The sequence below is a fragment of the Lynx rufus genome, unplaced genomic scaffold (genome assembly GCF_022079265.1).
Source record: "Lynx rufus isolate CCGP_SWC_20201006 ecotype Redwood Valley unplaced genomic scaffold, mLynRuf1.p SCAF_3, whole genome shotgun sequence".
Taxonomy (NCBI): Eukaryota; Metazoa; Chordata; class Mammalia; order Carnivora; family Felidae; genus Lynx; species Lynx rufus.
The window spans coordinates 68,422,528-68,447,490 of NW_025814845.1; the positions used below are offsets into that span (position 1 = coordinate 68,422,528).

General features: G+C 35.4%; 1 protein-coding gene across 4 annotated transcripts in view; it reads left to right on the forward strand.

The window, feature by feature from the left end:
- The window catches only part of PTPN13 (protein tyrosine phosphatase non-receptor type 13), a 178,189-nt gene that overhangs the window by 46,735 nt on the left and 106,491 nt on the right, over nt 1–24,963 (forward strand). For all 4 annotated transcript variants that reach the window (XM_047091577.1, XM_047091578.1, XM_047091579.1 and 1 more), the window contains exons 4-6: nt 1,051–1,236; nt 5,489–5,576; nt 16,844–17,407. In XM_047091577.1, the coding sequence (XP_046947533.1) occupies nt 1,051–1,236; nt 5,489–5,576; nt 16,844–17,407 (838 nt within the window). The remainder of the gene's footprint in view (nt 1–1,050; nt 1,237–5,488; nt 5,577–16,843; nt 17,408–24,963) is intronic.

Here is a 24,963-nt window from a genome sequence, read left to right on the forward strand (position 1 = left end):
CAGAAATCATAGTCATTTTGCAAGTATTCAATACCAATTCAAAAGTTGAAGCCCCGTCTTGTGTCAGACACTGTACTAGATAGTAGGAATAGAATGGCCCGTGCCTGTGGAGTATATCAATGAGTCCAGGCATTAAATAACCAGTTATAACAATGCATGAATGCTGTGGTAGGGAACTGGAGGGTGCCATGGAACACCAGAGTCAGAGCCTTTAACTAGATTTAGAGGGTTAGGATGTGTTTATTAAAGGACACTGCATCTAAGGTGAGATCTAAAGGATGACATAATATACAAATGGATGAGAAGCGGAAAGGAAGGGTCACAGGGAAAGCATGTTTCAACCAAAGTGGATGTACCAGTTTAAACTCCCACCAACAGTGCTTTTCTCCTTATCAATATTATCAGTCTTCTTTCTACCCATTCTGTTTAGTCATGTAGTGGCTTCTTTTTGTGGTTTTAATTTGCGTTTTTTGTATGCTTATTGGATATGTGGATATAATGTTCTACAAATCATGTCAACTAATTAAAAAATCTTACATTCCAGTTTCTCTGATTCACCGGCATAATGAGAACTGATATTTAAATGACTTGAGTCATTGCAGTATTTGAAATCTAAGTTATCATGAGAGTATCAAATTATATTTCATATATAATGAATATGTTACATTTTATCAATTGTTAGGAAATCATTTATTCACCCAAAATGTACACACACACTCACATAACTGCTTACCAAAATATTTGAATGACCTAGGAATTCCATTTCTTTATTACACCCTACCCCCTTAGCCCCCCTACCCCCAAAAAAGTGTTTTTCTGTAATACTTCCTGTCTTGGGAGATGTGTGTTAACCATCTTCTGCTAATAATTTTTTTGGATTATGAAAAGATAAAATACACTAAAATGTACATACTGCTAGATAAGGAGCTCATTTCTTCCGAGTATTTGAAATGTGTTTGGTGTGGTTCCTATGACTCCTGAAATGGCTTGACTTTGTTAGATAAGATTTACCCACACTTCTGAAAGTGGCCTTTTCTTTCTTTACATTAGCCTATCAAGCTTGGAGATCACCTCAACAGCATACTGCTTGGAATGTGCGAAGATGTTATATATGCTCGAGTTTCTGTCCGAACTGTCCTGGATGCTTGCAGCGCCCACATTAGGAATAGCAACTGTGCACCTTCATTTTCCTACGTGAAACAGTTGGTCAAACTGGTTCTGGGAAATCTTTCTGGGGTAAGCCACAGTTCCGACTGATGCAGATAGTCATATTTTAAAATTTAGCAGAGTATCACAGGATTTTCTTTAAAGATAATATTGGTGGCATTTTCTCAATGAAGATGAGGACAGGAGAGTAAATTTCTTGTTCTAATGTCAATGGTTTATTTGAAATGGCACTTAAAATTTAGAAGCCCAGTCAATGACTTAGTCTCCTAGATTTCATAAGAATTAGTCTTTTTTTTTTTTTGGAACTGTATTCCAACAAGTACTATAGAGTCACAGCATGTTAGAGCTGAAATCATCTGCTCTTGCGTCCTTTCTTACATCCTCAGCAAGTGGTTCTGTCTATTATGAAAAACGCACTGACATACAAAATGGGTTTTCACATTAATAACGCACTTTCTGTTGCTCTGTAACCTCTTTCTTGGCCGCTTACTTGTCTGGACAAGGCTATTCCTGAAATCCTCTCCACCCTCTGGGGACACTGTCACCTGATGGGCAGGGGTGATACATGCTTGTATCTCTGCTAGATTGCCCCAAGACCTGGACTCTCCCATTCTCTTTCTTGTCTCAGATGTGAAGAATCCCCAAAATAACACACACGGTATTTATCGTCCCACCTGTGCGTTTCTTGAGCTACATTCTATCCCATTTGCCTAGTTTCCCTTGGTTTCTGATATCTGTTTAGATCCAAACTTCATCTGCTCTTACCCTTTCAAGTGAAGTCCTTCTCCTTCATGTGGACCACAATTTGCTACTGTCACACAGTGTTATGATGGCTTCTTACTTCTTCCCTAGGAGTTCAGCTCTGTCATCTTAACCAGGATGTTGTATGGCTGGCAGGGGTCTATCCAAATTCCATGCAGTTTGCCAGTTAACAAGAAACAGGCTCATAGATTCTTCCGGGCAAATGGTTTGTAAACTGTACCCCATGCAGCCTTGGTACCTCTGCAGTGAAAGGAATACAAGTAGTAGAGACTGAGTGAATGCGATTCTTGGCTGCTGATTTCCCCTCCTTAACTAGAGTTGCCTCCAATTTTAATTGATTTATTTGTTTATATTCCTGCACGTGACTTAAAAAAAAACAAACAGGTAAAACTACTAAAAATCTATGAAAGCCCTCTATCCAGACCAAAGTTTCCTAAATATTTTCAAATATAGTTTTGTTTTTAAAAATTCCTGTGTGGGGATGCCTGCGTGGCTCAGTCAGTTAAGCATCTGACTCTTGATATTGGCTAGGTCTTGATCTTAGGATTAGTGGCACTGAGCTCCACATCGGACTCTGCACTGACAGTGTGGAACCTGCTTGGAATTCTCTCCTCCTTCTCTCTCTGTCCCTCCCCAACTTGTGCTCTCTCTCTCTCTCGCTCTCAAATAACCATTTTTTAATTAAATAAATAAAAATTCCTTTGTGATCAAATAATTTTGAGGAAAATCTAATATTTAAGAGAAATTAAAATATATTTTCACTGCAGAACTTCTCAGAACCTTTAATACACTAGACTGTATTACCTTCAAGAATGATATGCCTACATATAGGTGAAACATTTCCCAAACTTATTTGTGTCTTTTTTTTTTATAGATTTTTCCCATAATACTAATGATCTGTAAAGCTCCCTTTGAGAAGTATTGATCTGTACTAACTCACTTTATAAATAAGGAAATTGAGATTCACACAGCTTATGGGATATATGTTTCCTATTAGTCCAGGGATCTTTCTGTTATACCACACCTCCTCTAAGACTTGTCTTGCTATTTTTTTGATACAATAAAATTGTTGAAAATACTTTTTCTTCCCCTTTCCATGAAGAAATATTCCTCCATTAAATTCTCTTATCCTTCTAATAGTTTCCCATGTTAGATAAAAGATGTCTATCTCTTTACATTTAGTATTTAGGTCAGTTTATTGCAGTAACTATATATTGCTCATCTACATATGAAACGTGCTAGATACTGCAGATATATATAAATTTGAATAAAATGTTTGTTCTACCTTCTAAGAGCTCTTATTTAAAGACCATTTGCTTAATTATAAAATGCAGAGAACGGTATGGAAAGCAACATACCGTTTGAAGGTTTGAGGGGAAAGGATACAAATTATGACTGCATTGAAAAATAGCACTTTGAACTAGATCCAAAAGTCTAGATAGAAAGTAATCTAGGCAGAGGGAAGTAAACCTAGATAAATGCTGTGAAGTAGGAAAGAAGAGGGTATGTTTGAGGAACAGTATTAAGTCTGTATGGGGAGTGTTGTGGGATTGGTTAGTAGGAGAGAAGAATAGAAGGGGCAATTAGAGTTCATATATAGGGAGCCTGCCTTTCCAGAGGCAAATTTCTACTAAGAAGAAATAACAACGTTCCAGTCATCGTTCCATTGCTCTTGCTAGTATCACTGGACAGAACTCCCAACAGCTACCGTTTTGTTTTTTAATGTTTACTTATTTTTGAGAGAGAGAGAGAGAGAGCAAGGGAGGGGCAGAGAGAGAGAGGGAGACACAGAACCTGAAGCAGGCTCCAGGCTCTGAGCTGTCAGCACAGAGCCTGACGCAGGGCTTGAACTCATGAACCATGAGATCCTGACCTGAGCTGAAGTCAGATGCTTAACGGACTGAGCCATCCAGGTGCCCCTGGATTTATAATCCATATGCAAACAGGTTTCACTAATGGAGCAATATTAAAATCTGTGTGTGTGTATGTGTGTAAACAAATATGTATGCATTCCCCTGGTGCCAGATTTAAATAATTTCTCTTCATCATTATCTCTCCTTTTTCTTGGAGTTTTTACTCTAATTGATCATCTAAATAAACCTAGTGTTCTAATTTTTCATCCCTAATTATGTGGAATTTGATCTAAATTGATACAGTTTTATTTATTTTTTAAAGGTAATATGCTTTTTTTTCCCACCAATACGTTTTTCATTTATTTTTTTTTTAATTCCAGTATAGTTAACATACAGTGTTATATTAGTTTCAGGTATACAATATAGTGATTCAACAATTCTATACATCATTACTCAGTGCTCAGTTGCTCATCATGATAAGTGTACTCTTAATCCCCTTTACCTATTTCACCCATCCGCCCACCCATCTCCCCCTATGATAGGCTTTATTTTATTTTATCAATTTTTTAAAGTTCTTACTTTATTAATCTTCTCATAAGAAATCTGCACAATCACCACAGTCACTGCAGAATCTTTTCATTCCTTCTGTTGTCCAGTCTCCTGTTCACTGCTAGATACTTCATTTCTTTTTGTCAACACCAATAATTGGCTTTTGCACTGTCGCCTTGACTTTCTTCATTCTGTTCTTGTGTTCCTTTCACTGTTTTCTTGAGGTCTTTTTCTTCTCAAACAGGCCATCTCTTTGTTTGGGTTCACTTTTCTTTGCATAATCCAAGGAATCATAAATCATGCCAAAGCCAGTTGTCTTACCACCACCCGAATGAGTTCTGAATCCAAATACAAAGATGGTGTCTGGTGTCGTCTTGTACATTTTGGCTAGTTTTCCCCAAATTTCTTAGGTACTGTTGCCTTTTGGGGATGAAGAACATCAATAACCATTTGTTTCCGCTCAAGTACTCAGTTGGTTATGAACTTCCCAGTCCGGATAGCTAACTGTGTCGTTCATGATGGCAACCAAGCTTCAAGGAGCCAGGGAGGAAGAAAATAACATGCTTTATTTCAAAGGAGTACCCTTAGTTAAAGTTATTAAAGCTTAAGACTACTTAAACATTTTATTATAAAGGAGATTTAAAAGAGCATTGATTTAAATTTGTCATCCCTCAATATGTCATTTAGTTTAAAGCATTTCTCAAATGTAATTTCTTGCAGGAAAAATCTGGTAAATTACTTTTGAAAATAATTTAAGTCAGTACCCTCAATGCATAGTTAAATCAGGAGAAAATTTATTCTACCAGAATTAATATGATTTTAAAATTATAATCTAACTTGAGAGAGTAATGTAATTATCAGGAAAAAAAAAAAACTCTTCAAGTTTACTGTTTTCAGATGGAACTCATTTTAACTACTTCAGTTTGGCTTTCTTCTATAACTCTGCCTTGCCTTTCATTTCCTGAAGAGTAATTGGCCAGAACTGAGCTACATAAATCCTGTTGAAGGAATACAAATTAACAATAGTAAGTGTTGAGTGTCTTTAGTTAATGTTTTACTCCAAAAATTGTCTAACTAATGTCATTCTGTAGACAATTACCATGAAAACAAAAGGCAGGTTGTTTTGTCAAACTTGATTTTTGATTATCTGTGTACAGACAGATCAACTTTCCCGTAACAGTGAACAAAAGCCTGATCGAAGCCAGGCTATTCGAGACCGATTGAGAGGAAAAGGATTACCAACAGGTAAGAATATATTAATGGGAAACTTTTGAGCTTTAACCTTATTTCATTGTTTCTTTTATGAAATCATATTTACCTGACTTGGAAATCTGATAATTGTGACCATAATTAGAATACATGCATGCAGGGGCGCCTGGGTGGCCCTCTCTCTTTCTCTCAAAATTAAATAAACATTTAAAAAAAACAGAAAAGAATATAAGTATGCAAAGTGGAGGCAGGGAACCGACAAGAACAGTAACTATATTAATATATAAATCCTTTAAAATTATGCAGAAAACATTACTAAGACAGCCAGGACTCCCATAGTAAATCATTTCCTTTCCAATATTGTTATTATAGCAATAATATAATTTATTTACTTTATCATGGAATTTTATATTAAAAATAAATTTTTTTTGAGAGAGAGAGCGTGAGAGAGCAGGGGAGAGGCAGAGAGAGAGAGGGAGAGAGAGAATTCCAAGCAGGCTCCGTGCTGTCAGCCGAGACCGTACGGGGTTCGAATTCATAAACTGTGAGATCAAGACCTGAATCAAAACCAAGAGTTGGATGCTTAACCAACTGAGCCACCCAGGAGCCCCAAAAATGCATTTTAAAGCAAGGTGAAATAAGCACATGAACACTATTGAAACAAAGTTTCAGAAAGCAACATTACTTTTACTGCACTCTATTTTGTTTCTTTGTTTCTTTTTTTTTAAGATTTAATTTTATTTTTTTAAGTAATCTCTACACCCAAACTGGGACTTGAACTCACAACCCTGAGATCAAAAGTCCCACCCTCTCCCAACTGAGCCAGCCAGTCGCCCCTACTACACTGTTTTCTATTCTATTTCTTATTTTAATCGGAATCACAACCCCCTAAGTCAATTTCATTACCAACTAATTTTATGACTTGCAGTTATCAAATACTGTTTTAGGTTATAAGATACTTAGGAAATAAAAACTAATGAAAAGTGGTTTTGCTGTTACAAACAGCATTGGATAATTATGGGTCCTATATAATCACTTTTTTAAGAAAACGATTACAAATCCCAAACATGTAAAATGAAAGCAGAAAAAATTAATGTTTACATGAAAATTTATTTTTGTGTTAAATTTCAAGCTTGGCTTATTTATGAGATGAACTTTTGTTTTTGCTGATTATCTTTGTTCTCTATTTCTCAAGCAATATTGACAATTATGATAATCTAAACATGAAAAATATTTTATAGGTGAAGCATTTTATTGTCTTAAATCTTGGGGCTGTGCAAAGTAAATGTAAATATTGCTTAAATATATTCTAATAAAACATTCTAATTGATAATAGATTAAAAAGCTAAGATGTTTAACTTTTTAATTTAATCAGATAATCAGGCACAGCTGTCTTAGTTAAAGCCTATGAAAAAAGTCTCATTGTGAAACCTAAATATAGCCACTTGATTATCTGAACCAAATGTTTTACAGAATTCAGAACTCTTATATTGAGAAGGAAAAATGTGCCCCTCAGCAAGTGTACTGCTTATCTTGAGAAATCAAGGAAAAGCAATAAAATCATTTCTGATGGAGTGATTCTGTAATGGTTTAGTTAGTTAAGTGGCTGTTTTGGTACTTCTGTTTTACTTATGGAATAAGGACTACTTTTTTGAAAAAGTACCTTTGCTTTCATATCATCAATATAATCAATTTATTTCTGGTTACATAAGGTTACTTTTCTAACACATATATTATTTATGCATGGGTCAAAAAAACAGAAGGCAGACTATATGTGTGTATATATATATGTGTGTGTATATATATACACTATATAGTATAATGTAGTATAGTGTTAAAATAAAGGGAAATATTTTTACCTTCTTCTTGTAGGTAAAAATATTTCCCTTTATTTTAACACTATACTACAACTTGAGATATTGATATAGCGTGAACTTTGGTGCCAAGAAGAGCAGCATTTTGTTAATCCATCAACTTTTCAGTCAGTCTCCTGTTTTAGAGCTGAATAATAATAGAAAATTATAGTTAAATGTCAATGGCAAGCTGGAAGAGTCTTTTTCAAGAAGACATAGTGAGCACTTTAATAAGTGAATGTTAGATTTAAAAGAAATGATTTTTCTTTCTCTTATTTATCATCTTTCTGGTTTCTCCTCCCTTTCCCCCATCCCTCTCTCTCCTTCCCTCACTCTCCGTTTCTCTCTCTTCTTCCTTATTTCTCATTCCTTTCTTTCTCCAATCTTTTTCTGGAATTCCCTTCTATCATCTCCTACTATCATTAAATGGCCATGTTATAGAATTGAAGTTGGTTTTCTTGTTTATTTGTTGAGTTAGTAACTATAATGTTATATTATTAATTGTTAATTTTTAAGTATTTTTTTCCTTAAAAAAAAAAAAGAAATGTTCCTATATATATAAGCCCCCCATTTTATCCCTGTCCATCATATATTCTATAGAAAACAAAAAAGATCATCATGCCATATTTAAAGACTTAAGTGTTAACATAGTTTAGATTGTATTACTTTCAATCACTCAGAGTCTTATTGTTACAGACAGTAATTATTACATACTATTTTAGTGTTGATAGTTTGAGCTGAATCTATATCTACTCTAAAACATACTTTAAATAGAAGGTTATTTTATTGTCATTTACATTTATACATATTTATACATATTTTTTAATAAATCTGTATACAAAATTAAGCTTTCTGGACATGTAGATGCTAAGGAGAGAGAATACCTATTATATTAAACACACTAGTTTTTGTAGATGAAAAATGAATATTTGTCAATTCAATGGATATGAGAAAAAGTTTTATAAGACTATTAGATTTCATACTACATTTGTAATACAATTTTAATGGTTCCATAAAGAAATATATAAGATCTATGATTTATTGTTTTAGATAATCTATGTGTAAACATTAAGTTGTATGCAAAGTAAAAAAAAAAAAAGCTGTAGTTCACCATCTTGGCTCATATTATTAGACTATTTTCTTACTATAAAAACAAATATATCAGAAGTTTTAGGGGCGCCTGGGTGGCTTAGTCAGTTAAGCATCTGACTCTTGATTTTGACTCAAGTCATGATCTCATGGTTTGTGAGTTTGAGCCCCACTGAATCAGGCTCACGCTGACAGTGCAGAAGAGCCTAGTTGGGATTCTCTCTCTGTCCCTCCCTCACTCACACACATGCACTTTGTCTCTCCCTCTCTCTCAAAATAAACTTTAAAAAAAGCTTTAAACCAAATTATTAATGCCTTTTGTGATTTTGTTTTTATAATATTAAGAGGTATTCAGTATTATTATCTAACAGTTCTTTAGAATGCTTATGATTCATAGACTATCCAAATGCAGATAATTTTGGCTTGACTGTAGTGAGTTTAAAATTTTGACAGAGAAATCTTTAGACTGTCCATTGATTTTATATCTAGTCATATCCTTTTATTGGAGAATTAAATCTCTATACCAATACTCAGGAGAATTTGTAAGGAATTACAATTTATCATTCAAGATAAACCAAATTTTGTTTGTGTTTACATTTTGGATAGAATTAGAGGTCCTTATACTTAAATAATAGCCTTTTTTAGATCACGTGTCATGGAAGAGTATTCCTCAGTTCTTAGCCATTGCTTTGCACAGTAGTATTACTGCTCAAGGGCTCTCTTAATTACCTTTAACAAATGTATAAAACCACATCTCAAAGATAGAATCAATATAATATACCACTTATAGCCAGTACCAGACAAGCAATTAGCAGCTAATAGTCAATGGTATATACTAATATAGCATATATAGTTAATATAAAAACTTTAAGATTAAAAAAATTACCTTGTGAAGAAGAAATATTCTTCTAGGACACCAGTGTTACTTTTGGGCAGTGCCAGGGTTTGGTTTTGTGTTGTTGTGTTTGTTTGTTTGTTTGTTATTTTTTTAATGCTTGCTTATTTATTTATTTATTTATTTATTTATTTATTTATTTATTTTGAGAGAAAGGGAGAGTGTGGGCAGGGAGGGGGCAAAGACAGAATCCCAAGCAGACTCCGCAATGTCAGTGCAGAGCCTCATATGTGGCTGAATTCCATGAGATCGTGACCTGAGCCGAAATCAAGAGTCGAACACCTAACCAGCTGAGCCGCCCAGGTGCCCAGGCAGTGCCAGTTCTTAACTGTCAGTGGCCACTTGCAGCACAGGGCCTTGTTATACTACATCAGTACTAAAACATTCTCTTTGATGCAAACCAACCTGAAACCTTTATGTAGTGATAGCTTTAGTTTATTAGGTTCCTAGCCACAGTTTTCAGTAAAGAAAATTTCAAAATGGGCAGTGAGATACAAAATTAGGTTAAAAGAAGTAAGCGATTTTAGGGTTAACGCCTGTATCTGAGTGATTTGGTCGTTAGATTGAAACTTAACAATGACATTTTTTTTTTCAATTTTTTTTTTTTTCAACGTTTATTTTATTTTTGGGACAGAGAGAGACAGAGCATGAACGGGGGAGGGGCAGAGAGAGAGGGAGACACAGAATCCGAAACAGGCTCCAGGCTCTGAGCCATCAGCCCAGAGCCTGACGCGGGGCTCGAACTCCCGGACCGCGAGATCGTGACCTGGCTGAAGTCGGACGCTTAACCGACTGCGCCACCCAGGCGCTCCAACAATGACATTTTTTATCTATCAGTAAATGACCTTAAAAGGTCTTTCCTCATATCTTACCTCTCAGATCTGTTACAAAAGCTTAAGGCCTAAACTATTGGGCTGTCTGCCCCCATTTTGTTATTTTATACTGCCAGTGCTGATAAAATGGCTTCAGTAAGCAGAAAGAAATCAGACGTTTCCTGCCAAGCTTAAGGCGGAAACCTACACCATGATCAGATCAGCATGATAGTGCTTCAGAACTTGGGCGTATTGACAATATCATGTTTCTTTTTTTATGTACTTGAACACACTTGTGAGGACAGATGGGTAATCGGGGAGCCTCTTTTAATACTGAAATGTCATTTTGAACTTAGCTTCTAGGGGACACTTGAATTTTTGAGTCTTGTGTGAGGGGAAAGGTGAATGATGGTATCCAAGTAAGGATGATGTTAATCATATATAAAAAATAATTAAACACAATGTACTTTACAAGGGAGATTTTTTTTAATTTAGCTAAAATAAATGGACTATGTTCTATTAGGAAGACTTTTTATATTCTTAAAATCTTTTATTTTTATTTATTTTCCCCATTTAGTTTTTAGCAAGCTGTGTATTCTCCAGAAGGAAAATGTTTATGGATTCATTTTATATTTGGATGCTCATAATTGTATGTAAAATAATTGTATCTGTAAACTCTCTCTGAACTCGGAGCCTTTTTGAGAGATGAAAAATCCACCTGTAGTCACCATTTATCCTGTTTTGAATAATTTGATTTTTTTAAATTATACAATCTAAAACTTTTGTTGGGGATCTTTTGATTTCTGGTTTCATGATTTCTTCTCAAAGGAACTTTTAAATTCCCCCTTGGTAGATAATTATATGCTGAGGAAAATAAAGCAGAAATGAAAGGGAGGAGGAATTTAGAATTTTATGTTGCCCTTATTCAGAAGATCTCATAATCGTTCATTAGGGGTTAGTTCATTTATCCTGTCCTCTTTAAGAAGAAAGCATAACAAGTTATGTCCACGGTTTTGTAAATGAAGTGAGAAACATAGAAATTCAGTGGCTTGCCCAAGCTCATGGATTGAATTTGGTAAAGCTAGAATTAAAACCCAGGTGTTTTGACAGTAATCTTTCTGGTAGATTATGCTACCTAAATTGGCTTTAAAAGGTTTCAAGAAGTTATGCATTCAATCCATTCTACAATCATTCTTTTGGAACGTCTTTAATCAGGAACTAGAAATACAAAAACAGGTAAGATGTGGTTTCTTATGTTATTGTTCCAGTGAGGGAGGGGTGAGGAAATGAGTGGGAGTGATGACAGATACCAATATAATGGATAATTTTAATATAGTGAAAGAAATGCCCTAAGAGAGGGCCAGAATGCTCTATGAATATAGTGACAGGAGCTAGTAATTCTCCCAGGATGGGAAAATATTAAAGAAGTTTCCACCTGAACGCTTTTACGAGTAGTTCCAATGGCACTGCCTTCAGAAATAATTAACTTCCTATAATCAAAATGGGTAGTGAGCACAGCTCTTAGATGTACTTAATGTTTTCAGTGCTGTTTACTGCCTGTTAAATAAAATAATTGTAATAGCCCAGCTATTATATGTATATACGTAATACATATAATAAAAATATCTGGAAAGCAGTTGAAGAAATTGCACTTTATGCAGCCTCAAATAAAGTTAGTAAGTAAGGGGCACTGGTGTTAACAACAGTACATGGTTCTCGCTCGTCTAACAGACTTGTGCACCTAATAAATGAGTCTGGAATTCCATGTTTCTCCTCACTTAAAGGGCCAGATTCTATATTTGAACTCTCATTTTTAGTTCCCAGATTAGTGACATTTTTCCCACAGTGCTTTAGCAATTCAAGGCAACCATGATATGTTCTTTGATGTTGTATATATTTTATCCACTTGTGAAATGTTAATCAGGCAAATACATACCCAGTTGTATAGTTGAAGATAATGAGTATCATTGACATAACAAAATGCACTGAGACTCCTGCCAGTTAGTAATATGTGATTTAAAAATGGTGTGTTTAGGGGCACCTGGGTGGCTCAGTTGGTTAAGCGTCTGACTTCAGCTCAGGTTGTGATACCACTGTTTGTGGGTTCGAGCCCCACGCCAGGCTATGTGCTGACAGCTCAGAGCCTGGAGCCTGCTTCGGATTCTGTGTCTCCCTCTCTCTCTGCCCCTCCCTTGCTCATGCTCTGTCTCTCTCTGTCGCAAAAATAAATAAAAACATTAAAAAAAATTTTTTTTTTAAATGGTGTTTATACCAGCCCAAATCCATCTCTCTGTTACCTACCTAAAGGTTGTCTTTTTTTTTTTTTTTTCCTCATCTAAAAAGCAAACAAAAGCAGTCATAGGCCAATAGACCCACTGGAGAAACCACTCCAAACATCTCTTTCCTAACTCTTCTTTTTTCTCCTTCAAAAAATGATCTACACTCAGTTTCTGCCTTTAATGCTTTTGTGGTTGATAGCTCTTACAATTTTACTTTAGAGCATATACATACCAAGTATATACATATCACTTTGAACCTTGTTTCACATGTCCACAATTTTTTGCCCATTTTCCTCAAGAGTATCAATCCCTCCCCCATCCCTTCTTTCTTTCTCACTCCTCTTCCTATTACACCATTCCTTCGTTTTATTGGCTATCAGAAGAGACATTATTATGGTTCAAAACTATCTTTTATTAGTAATAGTCAAGAGACTTTAAGTTGGCTATCATAATGTGATTTTCAGACATGGAGAGCAAATTGAACCATGGTTAAATTTGGCATATTTTGTAGATGGAGAGCAGCAAAGTAGTGCAAACTTTTAAATGGATTACTTTCTTTTATTTATTTTTTTAATTTTTTTTAATGTTTATTTATTTTTGAGAGAGAGAGAGAGAGACAGAGTATGAGCAGAGGAAGGGCAGAGAGAGAGGGAGACACAGAATCTGAAACAGGCTCCAGGTTCTGAGCTGATGCAGGGCTCAAACCCATGAACCTTGAGATCATGACCTGAGCTGAAGTCGGATGCTTAACTGACTGAGCCACCCAGGCGCCTCTTAAATGGATTATTTTCATTATAATTTTGTCCTACCTCACAGAATTTAAAAATGATAATTTTCTGGACTTTTAATGAATAGGAACTGAAATATTTTTATATCTACTACTTTGCATAAAGACAAAAACCTAGCATTTATAGAGCAGTAGTTATTCAAGAACCACCTTATTAGCAATTAGTTTTAAATTTTATATGGCTGGTGAGAAGACACGGTGCTTTTAGGATCCCATGGCCCATTAATATATTGTTAGTAAATACTAATGACCTAAAAGAGAATGATAAATCTACCTGTTACAGATAGAATAAACTCATGGCACATATGGTGATTATTTCAATAGTGGTCAGAGTAGGCCTCACTGGAGAAGTCATATTTAAAATAAAAGTATAGAATAAGAAACAACTAATCATGAGAAAGGTCTGGACCATTCAGGGCAGAGAAAACAATATGTATAAATGTCCTAACATAGAAGAGAGCTTAACAAGAAAACCTGTGGCCTGGATGGAATAAAAGAAGTGGAGATGAGACTAAGAAAGATTCAAACAGCAGACCTGAAAGGAGTCCGATTTTATTTTGAGTATAATACTATGCCTTTGAGACTTATTAAAAAAGGTAGTGGCATCATGGAATTTATCTTTAAGAAGATAACTCTGACTGCTGAATAGAGAGTGGTTGGATGAAGAAAGAAGGGGGGAGGCCTAGCCAGAAGCCATTGCAGTTTTCTAGTCAAGTGGTAATGTTAACTGGGAATAGGGTGATGCCAGTGAAAATCGAAATAATCACATGGAGTAAGTTATCTTTGAGAAGTTAAATAGCCAGTACTTCTGATGGATTTGATATGGGCAGTAAGGATGATGAAGGATTTCAGGATGGTGCCTTTATTTCTGTTTTGAGCAATCAATTGGATAATGATGCCACTTTCTCTAACTGGAAAGATTGGTGTTGAATGGATATCTCTGGATGTGGGAAGCAAAAAGTTGGTTTTCAGCATGTTCAGGTTGAGATGCTTCTAAGATTTAGTAATAGAAGTTCCAACTATGTAAGAATGGAGCTCCCAGAAGACATTGGTGCCAAGAATTTAAATTTGGGAGTTATCATTATATAGATAATACTTAAAGCCTTGTTAGCAGATGAAATTATATAAGAAAAGAGTGAAAAGATAGGGTTCTAAAACTGATATCTGAGGACATCCAACATTTGAATATCTGATAGAGGAGGAAAAAGCAAAGACTAAGAATGAGCAGTCTAAGAAGTAGGAGAAAACACTCTTGTAAAGAGAGGATTGTTCTTTATTAAGTGACTGTCATCACCATCAGTTGTTGCTGATGGGTACTTGTTGCTGTAGAGGTAGGTAGGATATGGATATAAAATCATTGGATTTGGCAATATGGAGGTCATTAGTGATACATACGGAGAGTTGCCCAGGTGTGGAGGAGTTGGAAGTTAGCTAAAGTCAGACTACTGAATGAGAAGTAAGAAATTGGAGACAGCAGTGGCAAGAGGGAAATGTGGTAACAGGGTAGAGGTTTTGTTTAGTTTGCTTTTTATTATAGAGACATTAAAGCACGTTTATGTACTAATGGTAATCACTTGATAGAAAGAGGGGTTAATTAACATGGAGGACGGGTTAACCAAAGAAGCAAAATCTCTGATAACATGAAAGGAGAGGGGATTGAACACGTATTGGGAATTGGCCTTCACCTGGTAAAAGATTTCATCTTTTGAGACAAGGGAAAAGATTGGCAGACATGGGTAGATGTATAGAATTAGCCATGGAAAAGTGAGAAAGCTCTCTTCTGACAGATTCTATTTTCTGGTTGGAATATGAGATAAGATCATCAGAAAAAAGAAGAGGGAATTAAGGTGGGAAAATTGAAGAATGAGAAAAAGTGAAGCATGGTAGAGAATGAGTGAAATTACTATTAACACATGGTGCTGAGTGTCCAACTTGTTTGACTATGAATTTATGACATTGCCAAAATACTCACTTGTTTGATTTTCTCTAAGTTTGGCTACTTGTTGGTAGCTAAGTGGTAAAAGAAAGCAGATTGTTGAGTTCGTCTGTGGTTGTATGACCCTTAAGTCCTTTCAATTCTTATTTTTTATCTAATGTATTCTATCAATTTTGAAGAATATCCGTTCTACATTTTTAATAAAATTCTAAATTAATGAGTTTCAATATGTGGTTTGTTTAAGAATGTGATCTATCTCTAAAATACTGTAACATAAACATGTGTTTATCAGTTTTAAATTATCTTAGATTAGAAGCTAGAGTCTGTGATAATCTATGTCTAGATGTGGTGTGGTATATTCTCAGTGATCTTGATATGACATGCCCCAAATATTGATGTTATACTTATTTGCATTTAAAAAGATCCATGTTCAGGGAAACATGAGTTGCAAGAAAAGCAAAGTATTTGAATCTAATTCTCCAGTAAGCAATTATTTGTGGACCATTCTGAAATAAATTCACTTTTCTAAGATTTTTAAGGTAAAATTTGAAGTCAGGGAATTCAAGCTTATAGCTATCGCCCTGAAGAGGCAATTGACTTATACAGACCAATTACTAAGCAATTTAGTATTACTAGGAACGTTTTAGTCATTATTTTATATTGTGTACATAGCAAATAGGTTATTAGAGAGGGATCACAGAAGGTCACACAGGAAATCTTCAGTGTTTATGGGCTACTGGGTTAGTAACTCTGAAGTATTTTTCTACATTTCTTTTTCTATAATGGAGCCATAAATATATGACTTTTTTATTATTCACTTTATGGATTTCAAAAATTAATTTCTGGTTGGACATTTTTGCTGTGTCTCAACGCATTTTTAGACTCGTGCCTTAGAAAAATTAGAATGGCTTACCAGTTTTTAACTACATCAAAGACTAAAGAATAAAAAGACTTTATTCCAGTTGACAAATATTGATGCATTATGTTTAAGACAAAAACTATTTTAGTACATGATGGTCTGCCATGGAAAAATTAAGTTTTTTACATAATTTAAACAATCAAATTATCTGGATTTCAAACGTTTCTGAAAACATATCTAATTATAATAAAATTTTGATACTTAAGGATTCTAAATGCTACAGTCCTTTTTTCATCCAGAATATAGCAAGAATTCTTTGTTTCTTCTTTAAAAATATTTACTTAAATGACCAGAAAAGACCAAGGCTTTATGTTGAAGTGATACATGTTTGAATTATACCTTTAGAAGTTAAAGGAGTATACTCTACCTTCTATTATTGTGCCAGATCATTTCATGGATAATTAATATTCTGCCAAATTGGATAGTATCAGAAACTTTTGTCTAGTCTATTTTTAAAAACCAAATAATTCACCTTTGAACATAAAATAACACTGCTCAAAAAAGTAAGTTCACTACATTCTTGTTTTCATTAGGTAAGAAACATTGGACCATGAAAAGTTACACAAACATAACTTCTCTTTCCACTTTCACTATTGGCACCATCCCATGTCATCTCTGATCCTCCATTAGGAAATTTAGAAAATTACCAGCACTTTCACTGTCAATAGTAAGATTACATTCCAGTTATTTTCTAAAAATTCTGTACATACATGATAGATTCTTATCATTCCAGGAAGAAGCGCTACTTCTGATGTACTAGACATACACAAGTCTCCATTCTCTCATCAGACCTTTCTTAACAAAGGGCTTAGTAAATCTATGGGATTTCTGTCCATCAGAGATACACAAGATGAGGAAGATTATTTCAAGGACATTTCATCAGATAATAATTCTGCACGTGAAGATTCTGAAAATACCTGTTCCCCTTACCAGTTCAAAACTAGTGGCCCAGAAAAAAAAACTATCCCTGGTATTGATGTGCTTCCCAAGAAGAAGATTTGGGCTTCATCCATGGACTTGCTTTGCACAGATGAGAGAGACTTTTCTGGGGAAACCGGTGGATTCCGACAATATCTCCGTGAAGCAGTAACAGTGAGGACTTCAACTACTCCTAGGAAAAAGGAGGCAAGATACTCAGATGGAAGCATAGCCTTGGATATCTTTGGCCCTCAGAAAGTGGATCCAATGTTTCATACTCGAGAATTGCCCACTTCCTCAGCAATATCAAGCGCTTTGGACCGAATCCGAGAGAGACAAAAGAAACTTCAGGTTCTAAGAGAAGCCATGAATGTAGAAGGTTAGTAATTTTGTGTGTGTTTGAGAGAAAATTGAATTGAAGTATTTAAAATTGTGTTTTGAAATAAAGGGTTATTAAACCATTCCACAAGTCTTATTTCCACTGTCAAACCTTTATACCCAGGTTAGTCTCTTTGTCAGTTTCTGTTCTCCTTTCCACCAAAACTGTAATAGAACTGTATTGCTCCCACAAAGTCATCTCTAGTAAGCATCCTAGTCTGGGCACTTTATAGCCCTACAATATTTGGGGTAGTAGATTTTTAAGATTATAATCTTCTCAAGGCAGGAGCCATATTTTCTTCTTCTTTTTAATCCTCCACAGCACCGTCTATCATGCACTGTCTCATAAGAGGCTTCCCTAAAGGACTGGTTCATGGCAATAAGAGGCAGTTAATCAAAATCAGAAACTCTAGGGAGGCAGAGTGGCATGGTGATAATGCAATAGTTCCCAAACCCCAGCTTCAAGAAACAAACTTAGGGACACAACTCCTGAAGATCATAATTTGTTTGCTCTAGAATGAAGTTTTAAATCCATATTTTAAAAGTCATAGTATTTAGGTTTATAGATCTAAAGACAGCCTAGGTTTGAATTATCTATTGCATCAGTAGCTACATGATCCTTACTTCAGCGACTGGGCTTAATCCCTCCAAACGTAAGTTACCCCATCTGTAAAATGTGCTTAACCAAAATAGATGAATTAGGTAATAAATGTGAAGTGATTAATAAATCAAATTATTACAATGTTAGTATGAGGGGCATAAAAAACAACTTTATAAATGATAAATTCCTTTTTTAAAATGTTTATTTATTTATCTTTGAGAGAGAACAGGGACTGGGGAGGGGCAGATAGAGAGGGAGGGAGACAGAGAATCTGAAGCAGGCTAAGTGCTATCAGCACAAAGCCTGGCATGGGGCTCAAACCCATGAACTGTGAGATCATGACCTGAGCCAAAGTCAGGCACTCAACCCACTGAGCCACCCAGGTGCCCCTATAAATGATAAATTCTTATTATTTGCAGGACAAAGTTCTGGTTCAAAATACCTGATTCACACACAAACCTCAATATATTGAGTAGAATAAAATTATGTTTTAGACATATGGATAGAGGCTATTTTTAACTTAAATAAATGGAAGAGAAAACAAAATTAGACTTACCAATCTAATCCTCTACATTTTTGAAGATTAAAGCTATGTTATCTTCCAAAGTTTGTCCCAGACAAACTTTGGGACATAGTTGAAATGTCACTTTAAGGTGGCTTCTAGTTTAGCAAGAGTAGTGGCATAATCAATCGTCATATTCATGTTTAAGGCCATTGTTCCAGTGGAATATTTTTGATTCATAGATTACCTTTAAAGTGCTTTGCTAAAGGTTTGTTCTGTTACTTAAGCTTAAGCATAGCCCTGGGCTGAACATACTCTACATGTTGTACTTTACTTCTAATAAAAGAAGCTTTGCTTCTTTTTTTTCAATTCAGGAATTGCAAATATATATGTGTATATATACATGTATGTATATCTGCATTTTTAAAAATTAGCCACCGGTATGAGATTGTTGTATATAATCTTGATCTGAAAACTTTCAAGGATAGAAAATAAGAACTTAGAAATGTGTCTTATGCATGATTTTACTGTTTAACTCTGATGAGTAAACTTTTAGAGTTATGACAGCAAACAATAGGCACTTTCTATAGCTTAAGGTCTCCTCTTTCAGAAGTTGTACTTCATGATTATTTAATGTTACACAACAGCTAGCATATGAATAAAAACTTCACCTGACCTTCTTATGAACATGCCTTCATAGAGACATTGATGTGAAGAATTCTTGCCCATCATGGACAAAAAAAAAAAAAAAAAAAAAAACAACGAAACCCTTAATTATTCAAGTAGATAAAACCATGATAGTCTCAGAGTATAAATAATGGAGAGGGGCGCCTGGGTGGCGCAGTCGGTTAAGCGTCCGACTTCAGCCAGGTCACGATCTCGCGGTCTGGGAGTTCGAGCCCCGCGTCGGGCTCTGGGCTGATGGCTCAGAGCCTGGAGCCTGTTTCCGATTCTGTGTCTCCCTCTCTCTCTGCCCTTCCCCCGTTCATGCTCTGTCTCTCTCTGTCCCAAAAATAAATAAACGTTGAAAAAAAAAATTAAAAAAAAAAAATAATAATGGAGATACATACCGATATAGATGACTAGTTCTAACATATATGTGTTTTTTAACATGTGAAATATATTTTCTTAACATGCAAATATTAAAAATTAACTCATAATTTCTAATGTTCTCGTGTGTGTTTCAAAAGAATATTTACTTATTATTTGGTAAATGAATAGTAATGTGTATTAATGAAGTCTGAGGAAAAATGTGTTTTTTTTAACCCCTTGAACCTTGGTTTGAGAGTTAAACAGTAAGAAATTAAACACTATGGAAATATATTTAATCTGTTAAATTTCACTACAGTAGTCTGATATATTTTGTTTGAATAGGTAATCTTTTATTACCTATAAAATGAGTATTAAGCTAAGCAGTGTCCTAGTTTGCATATGAGCCTTTTATCAGGGATTGTGTGCCAGGCACATGTAAAAGAAACTTGTTTGCATCTTGTTTCCAAATATACATGTATATCTACAAAGATGATGTATATAATGTTATTGACACTTATTTGTTAAAAATGTTAACTTGTTATGAAACCTAACTTCCAGATTTAGGAATTTTATATTTATTACAAGAAATACAAAAAAGATTTCTTTTTCAAAATAAAATATGCTTTGAATTGTTTGATTCAGGACCATTTCCATTCTGAAAGGCTATTGACAAATTTTCAAAAACATTTGTTCTCACAAAGAATCTATACATTTTTCCCCAGAGTATATTTTATAATCAAGTTAAACAAAACACCTTGAAAATGTTGGTATATTATGGAAATGCTTACACCATCTTAAAAAAACTCCATTATTATACAGTAACTTGTAAGTAGTAATAAATTATATTTGCTTTAGACGAAAAATATTCTTCAAAAAGAATGTTTCATGCTTATAATTCAAAAGCAATTACTCTTAGTTACTTAGTTGAATACTTTGCTGGTTTTATGCTGTGTTTTTTTCTAAAAGTGAAATAATTTATATTAGCTGTTCAAACACAATTGCAGATTGCTATACAAAGATTTTAGCTAGTATACAAAGGAGAAAAAAGAATTGAAAATGATACAAATCCCATTTATTTCATTTAATTCTCATGAAAAGTAAGCTCCATAGATCCCTTTTATGTGTGATAAATCAAGTAGAACAGTGGATATTATTAATGTACACCTATCTTTTTAAATATTCTTGTTCTGAAGCATTTAACGGGGCACGTGGGTGGCTTAGTCGGTTAAGCTTCCAACTCTTGATTTCCGCTCAGGCTATGATCTCATGGTTCATAGAATCGAGCCCCACTTGGGGCTGTCTGCTGGGAGCAAGGAGCCTGCTTGGGATTCTTCCTCTCTGCCTCTCTCTGCTGCTTCCCAGCTTGCACAGCACACTTTCTCTCTCTCAAAATAAATAAACTTTAAAAAAAAATAATAAAACATTTAAAAAAATTAATAGTGCTCTGTACAATTTTTGTGATCTTTAAATTTGGCAGTTGCTACTGGCTATCAGTAATTTTTGAATTAGAAGAGGTCTTGGAGCTCAATATCCCTGAGCTTGTGAAGATTTAATGACTTACCCAAGATCACATAAGCAGTTAATGATAGTTTCCATCATTGTGAGAGTTTGTGGATTTACATCTAGATTTGGGAGCTCCAGTCTAAGAATTTCCAACTACATGCTACTTCCTAATTTTTAAAAAATATGTATTTCAGTATTCATTGGGTTAATAGAGCAATTGCAAGAAAAGAAATTGCTAAATTTCAGTTTGTCCTTTTAGGCATGCAGGGAGGCTCATTGAACTAATGGGAAAGATAGTCATCTCCTCCAACCTCAGATATATAGCCCTTTCCTTAGTCCATCCTCTTGAAAGGAGCCTTTACCCAAATCACCTCTATGGCATCTCCTTAGCTGACATCAATCAGCCAACTAGCACAGGGAAGACCAGAATTTGGTACTGCGAGGAATCTGGATACTATCTAAACCAAACCTCTCATTTTCAAAAGCCCAGAGTAGACTAGTTTGCCAAAGATACATAATTCATAATTTATAGCAGAGCTGTATTTAGAATCCAGATCTCTTGAAATCCAGAATAAGATTTTTTTCCACTCTGCCATTCTGATTTTAAGCAGAAACCAGATACATTTCAGATACATTGTTTGGAAAATTTATTACTGCCAGGAAAGTTGGACATTCAACTAACCACCTAACAAAACCCTTAATAAAGTCTCTTCCTAATAAAATTATGTAATTTTTAATACAGTAAAACAAGATAGGACAATGAAAAAAACGGCTCAGGTAAGGCACTTTTAGTTCTTTCTGCAGCAAACCACACTGGATAGGGGTTAAGATGGAGCTCTCTCCTGTGTCGCATGGACTATTGTGGTAGTGTTTTGTGTTGTTGTTGTTGTTTTAATTTTTTTAATGTTTATTTATATCTGAAGGAGAGAGATACAGAGCATGAGTGGGGAGGGGCAGAGAGAATGGGAGTCACAGAATCCAAAGCAGGCTCCAGGCTCCAAGCTGTCAGCACAGAGCCGGACTCAGGGCCTGAACCCACAAACCATGAGACCATGACCTGAGCTGAAGTCAGACACCCAATCAACCTAGCCACCCAGGCGCCCCCATTGTGGTAGTGTTTTAACAGGGTTTTCCTACAGTAGGATGTAAGACAGTTATCCTGTAGCTGACAAGATAAGAAAGTAAACTATTAAAAAGCTGTGGTTGGCATTGAATGCTCAGATTTCCTTAGAAACAAAACAAGAAAGGAACAGAAAAGACCCCAAGAAAGAAACTGTAGAAGTTTAAAAATTATAAATGTAAGATTGTTTCTATAATCATTAAGCTAACGCTTAATCTTTCAGATAGTTCTCTACATACAGAAAGCAGTAAGGATGGGGCAGGAAGAAACAATAACAGGTTTCTCTTGTGGAAAATAGTTTTAAAATTTGATGTGACTCTGTTTGCTTTATTCTTTTTTTTTTTCAATATATGAAGTTTATTGTCAAATTGGTTTCCATACAACACCCAATGCTCATCCCAAAAGGTACCCTCCTCAATACCCATCACCCACCCTCCCCTCCCTCCCATCACCCATCAACCCTCAGTTTGTTCTCAGTTTTTTTTTTTTTTTTTTTATGTATCTAAGATGTTATTTTTATTTTTTTTTTCTATGATAGATCCTTTAATTTTTTTTTTTTTTATGAAGTTTATTGACAAATTGGTTTCCATACAACACCCAGTGCTCATCCCAAAAGGTGCCCTCCTCAATACCCATCACCCACCCGCCCCTCCCTCCCACCCCCCATCAACCCTCAGTTTGTTCTCAGTTTTTAAGAGTCTCTTATGCTTTGGCTCTCTCCCACTCTAACGTCCTTTTTTTTTTTTCCTTCCCCTCCCCCGTCGGTTTCTGTTAAGTTTCTCAGCAACCACCTAAGAGTGAAACCATATGGTATCTGTCTTTCTCTGTATGGCTTATTTCACTTAGCATAACACTCTCCAGTTCCATCCACGTTGCTACAAAGGGCCATATTTCATTCTTTCTCATTGCCACGTAGTACTCCATTGTGTATATAAACCACAATTTCTTTATCCATTCATCAGTTGATGGACATTTAGGCTCTTTGCAAAGTTTGGCTATCGTTGAGAGTGCTGCTGTAAACATTGGGGTACAAGTGCCCCTATGCATCAGTACTCCTGTATCCCTTGGATAAATTCCTAGCAGTGCTATTGCAGGGTCATAGGGTAGGTCTATTTTTAATTTTTTGAGGAACCTCCACACTGTTTTCCAGAGCGGCTCCACCAGTTTGCATTCCCACCAACAGTGCAAGAGGGTTCCCGTTTCTCCACATCCTCTCCAGCATCTATAGTGTCCTGATTTGTTCATTCCAGCCACTCTGACTGGCATGAGGTGATATCTGAGTGTGGTTTTGATTTGTATTTCCCTGATGAGGAGCGACGTTGAGCATCTTTTCATGTGCCTGTTGGCCATCCAGATGTCTTCTTTAGAGAAGTGTCTATTCATGTTTTCTGCCCATTTCTTCACTGGATTATTTGTTTTTCAGGTGTGAAGTTTGGTGAGCTCTTTATAGATTTTGGATACTAGCCCTTTGTCCGATATGTCATTTGCAAATATCTTTTCCCATTCCGTTGGTTGCCTTTTAGTTTTGTTGGTTGTTTCCTTTGCTGTGCACAAGCTTTTTATCTTCATGAGGTCCCAGTAGTTCATTTTTGCTTTCAATTCCCTTGCCTTTGGGGATGTGTCAAGTAAGAAATTGCTACGGCTGAGGTCAGAGAGGTCTTTTCCTGCTTTCTCCTCTAGGGTTTTGATGGTTTCCTGTCTCACATTCAGATCCTTTATCCATTTTGAGTTTATTTCTGTGAATGGTGTGAGAAAGTGGTCTAGTTTCAATCTTCTGCATGTTGCTGTCCAGTTCTCCCAGCACCATTTGTTAAAGAGACTGTCTTTTTTCCATTGGATGTTCTTTCCTGCTTTGTCAAAGATGAGTTGGCCATACATTTGTGGGTCTAGTTCTGGGGTTTCTATTCTATTCCATTGGTCTATGTGTCTGTTTTTGTGCCAATACCATGCTGTCTTGATGATTACAGCTTTGTAGTAGAGGCTAAAGTCTGGGATTGTGATGCCTCCCACTTTGGTCTTCTTCTTCAAAATTCCTTTGGCTATTCGGGGCCTCTTGTGGTTCCATATGAATTTTAGGATTGCTTGTTCTAGTTTCGAGAAGAATGCTGGTGCAATTTTGATTGGGATTGCATTGAATGTGTAGATAGCTTTGGGTAGTATTGACATTTGACAATGTTTATTCTTCCAATCCATGAGCACGGAATGTTTTTCCATTTCTTTATATCTTCTTCAATGTCCTTCATCAGCTTTCTATAGTTTTCAGCATACAGATCTTTTACATCTTTGGTTAGATTTATTCCTAGGTATTTTATGCTTCTTGGTGCAATTGTGAATGGGATCAGTTTCTTTATTTGTCTTTCTGTTGCTTCATTGTTAGTGTATAAGAATGCAACTGATTTTTGTACATTGATTTTGTATCCTGCAACTTCACTAAATTCATGTATCCGTTCTAGCAGACTTTTGGTGGAGTCTATCGGATTTTCCATGTATAATATCATGTCATCTGCAAAAAGTGAAACCTTAACTTCATCTTTGCCAATTTTGATGCCTTTGATTTCCTTTTGTTGTCTGATTGCTGATGCTAGAACTTCCAACACTATGTTAAACAACAGCAGTGAGAGTGGGCATCCCTGTCATGTTCCTGATCTCAGGGAAAAAGCTCTCAGTTTTTCCCCATTGAGGATGATGTTAGCTGTGGGCTTTTCATAAATGGCTTTTATGATCTTTAAGTATGTTCCTTCTATCCCGACTTTCTCGAGGGTTTTTATTAAGAAACGTTGCTGAATTTTGTCAAATGCC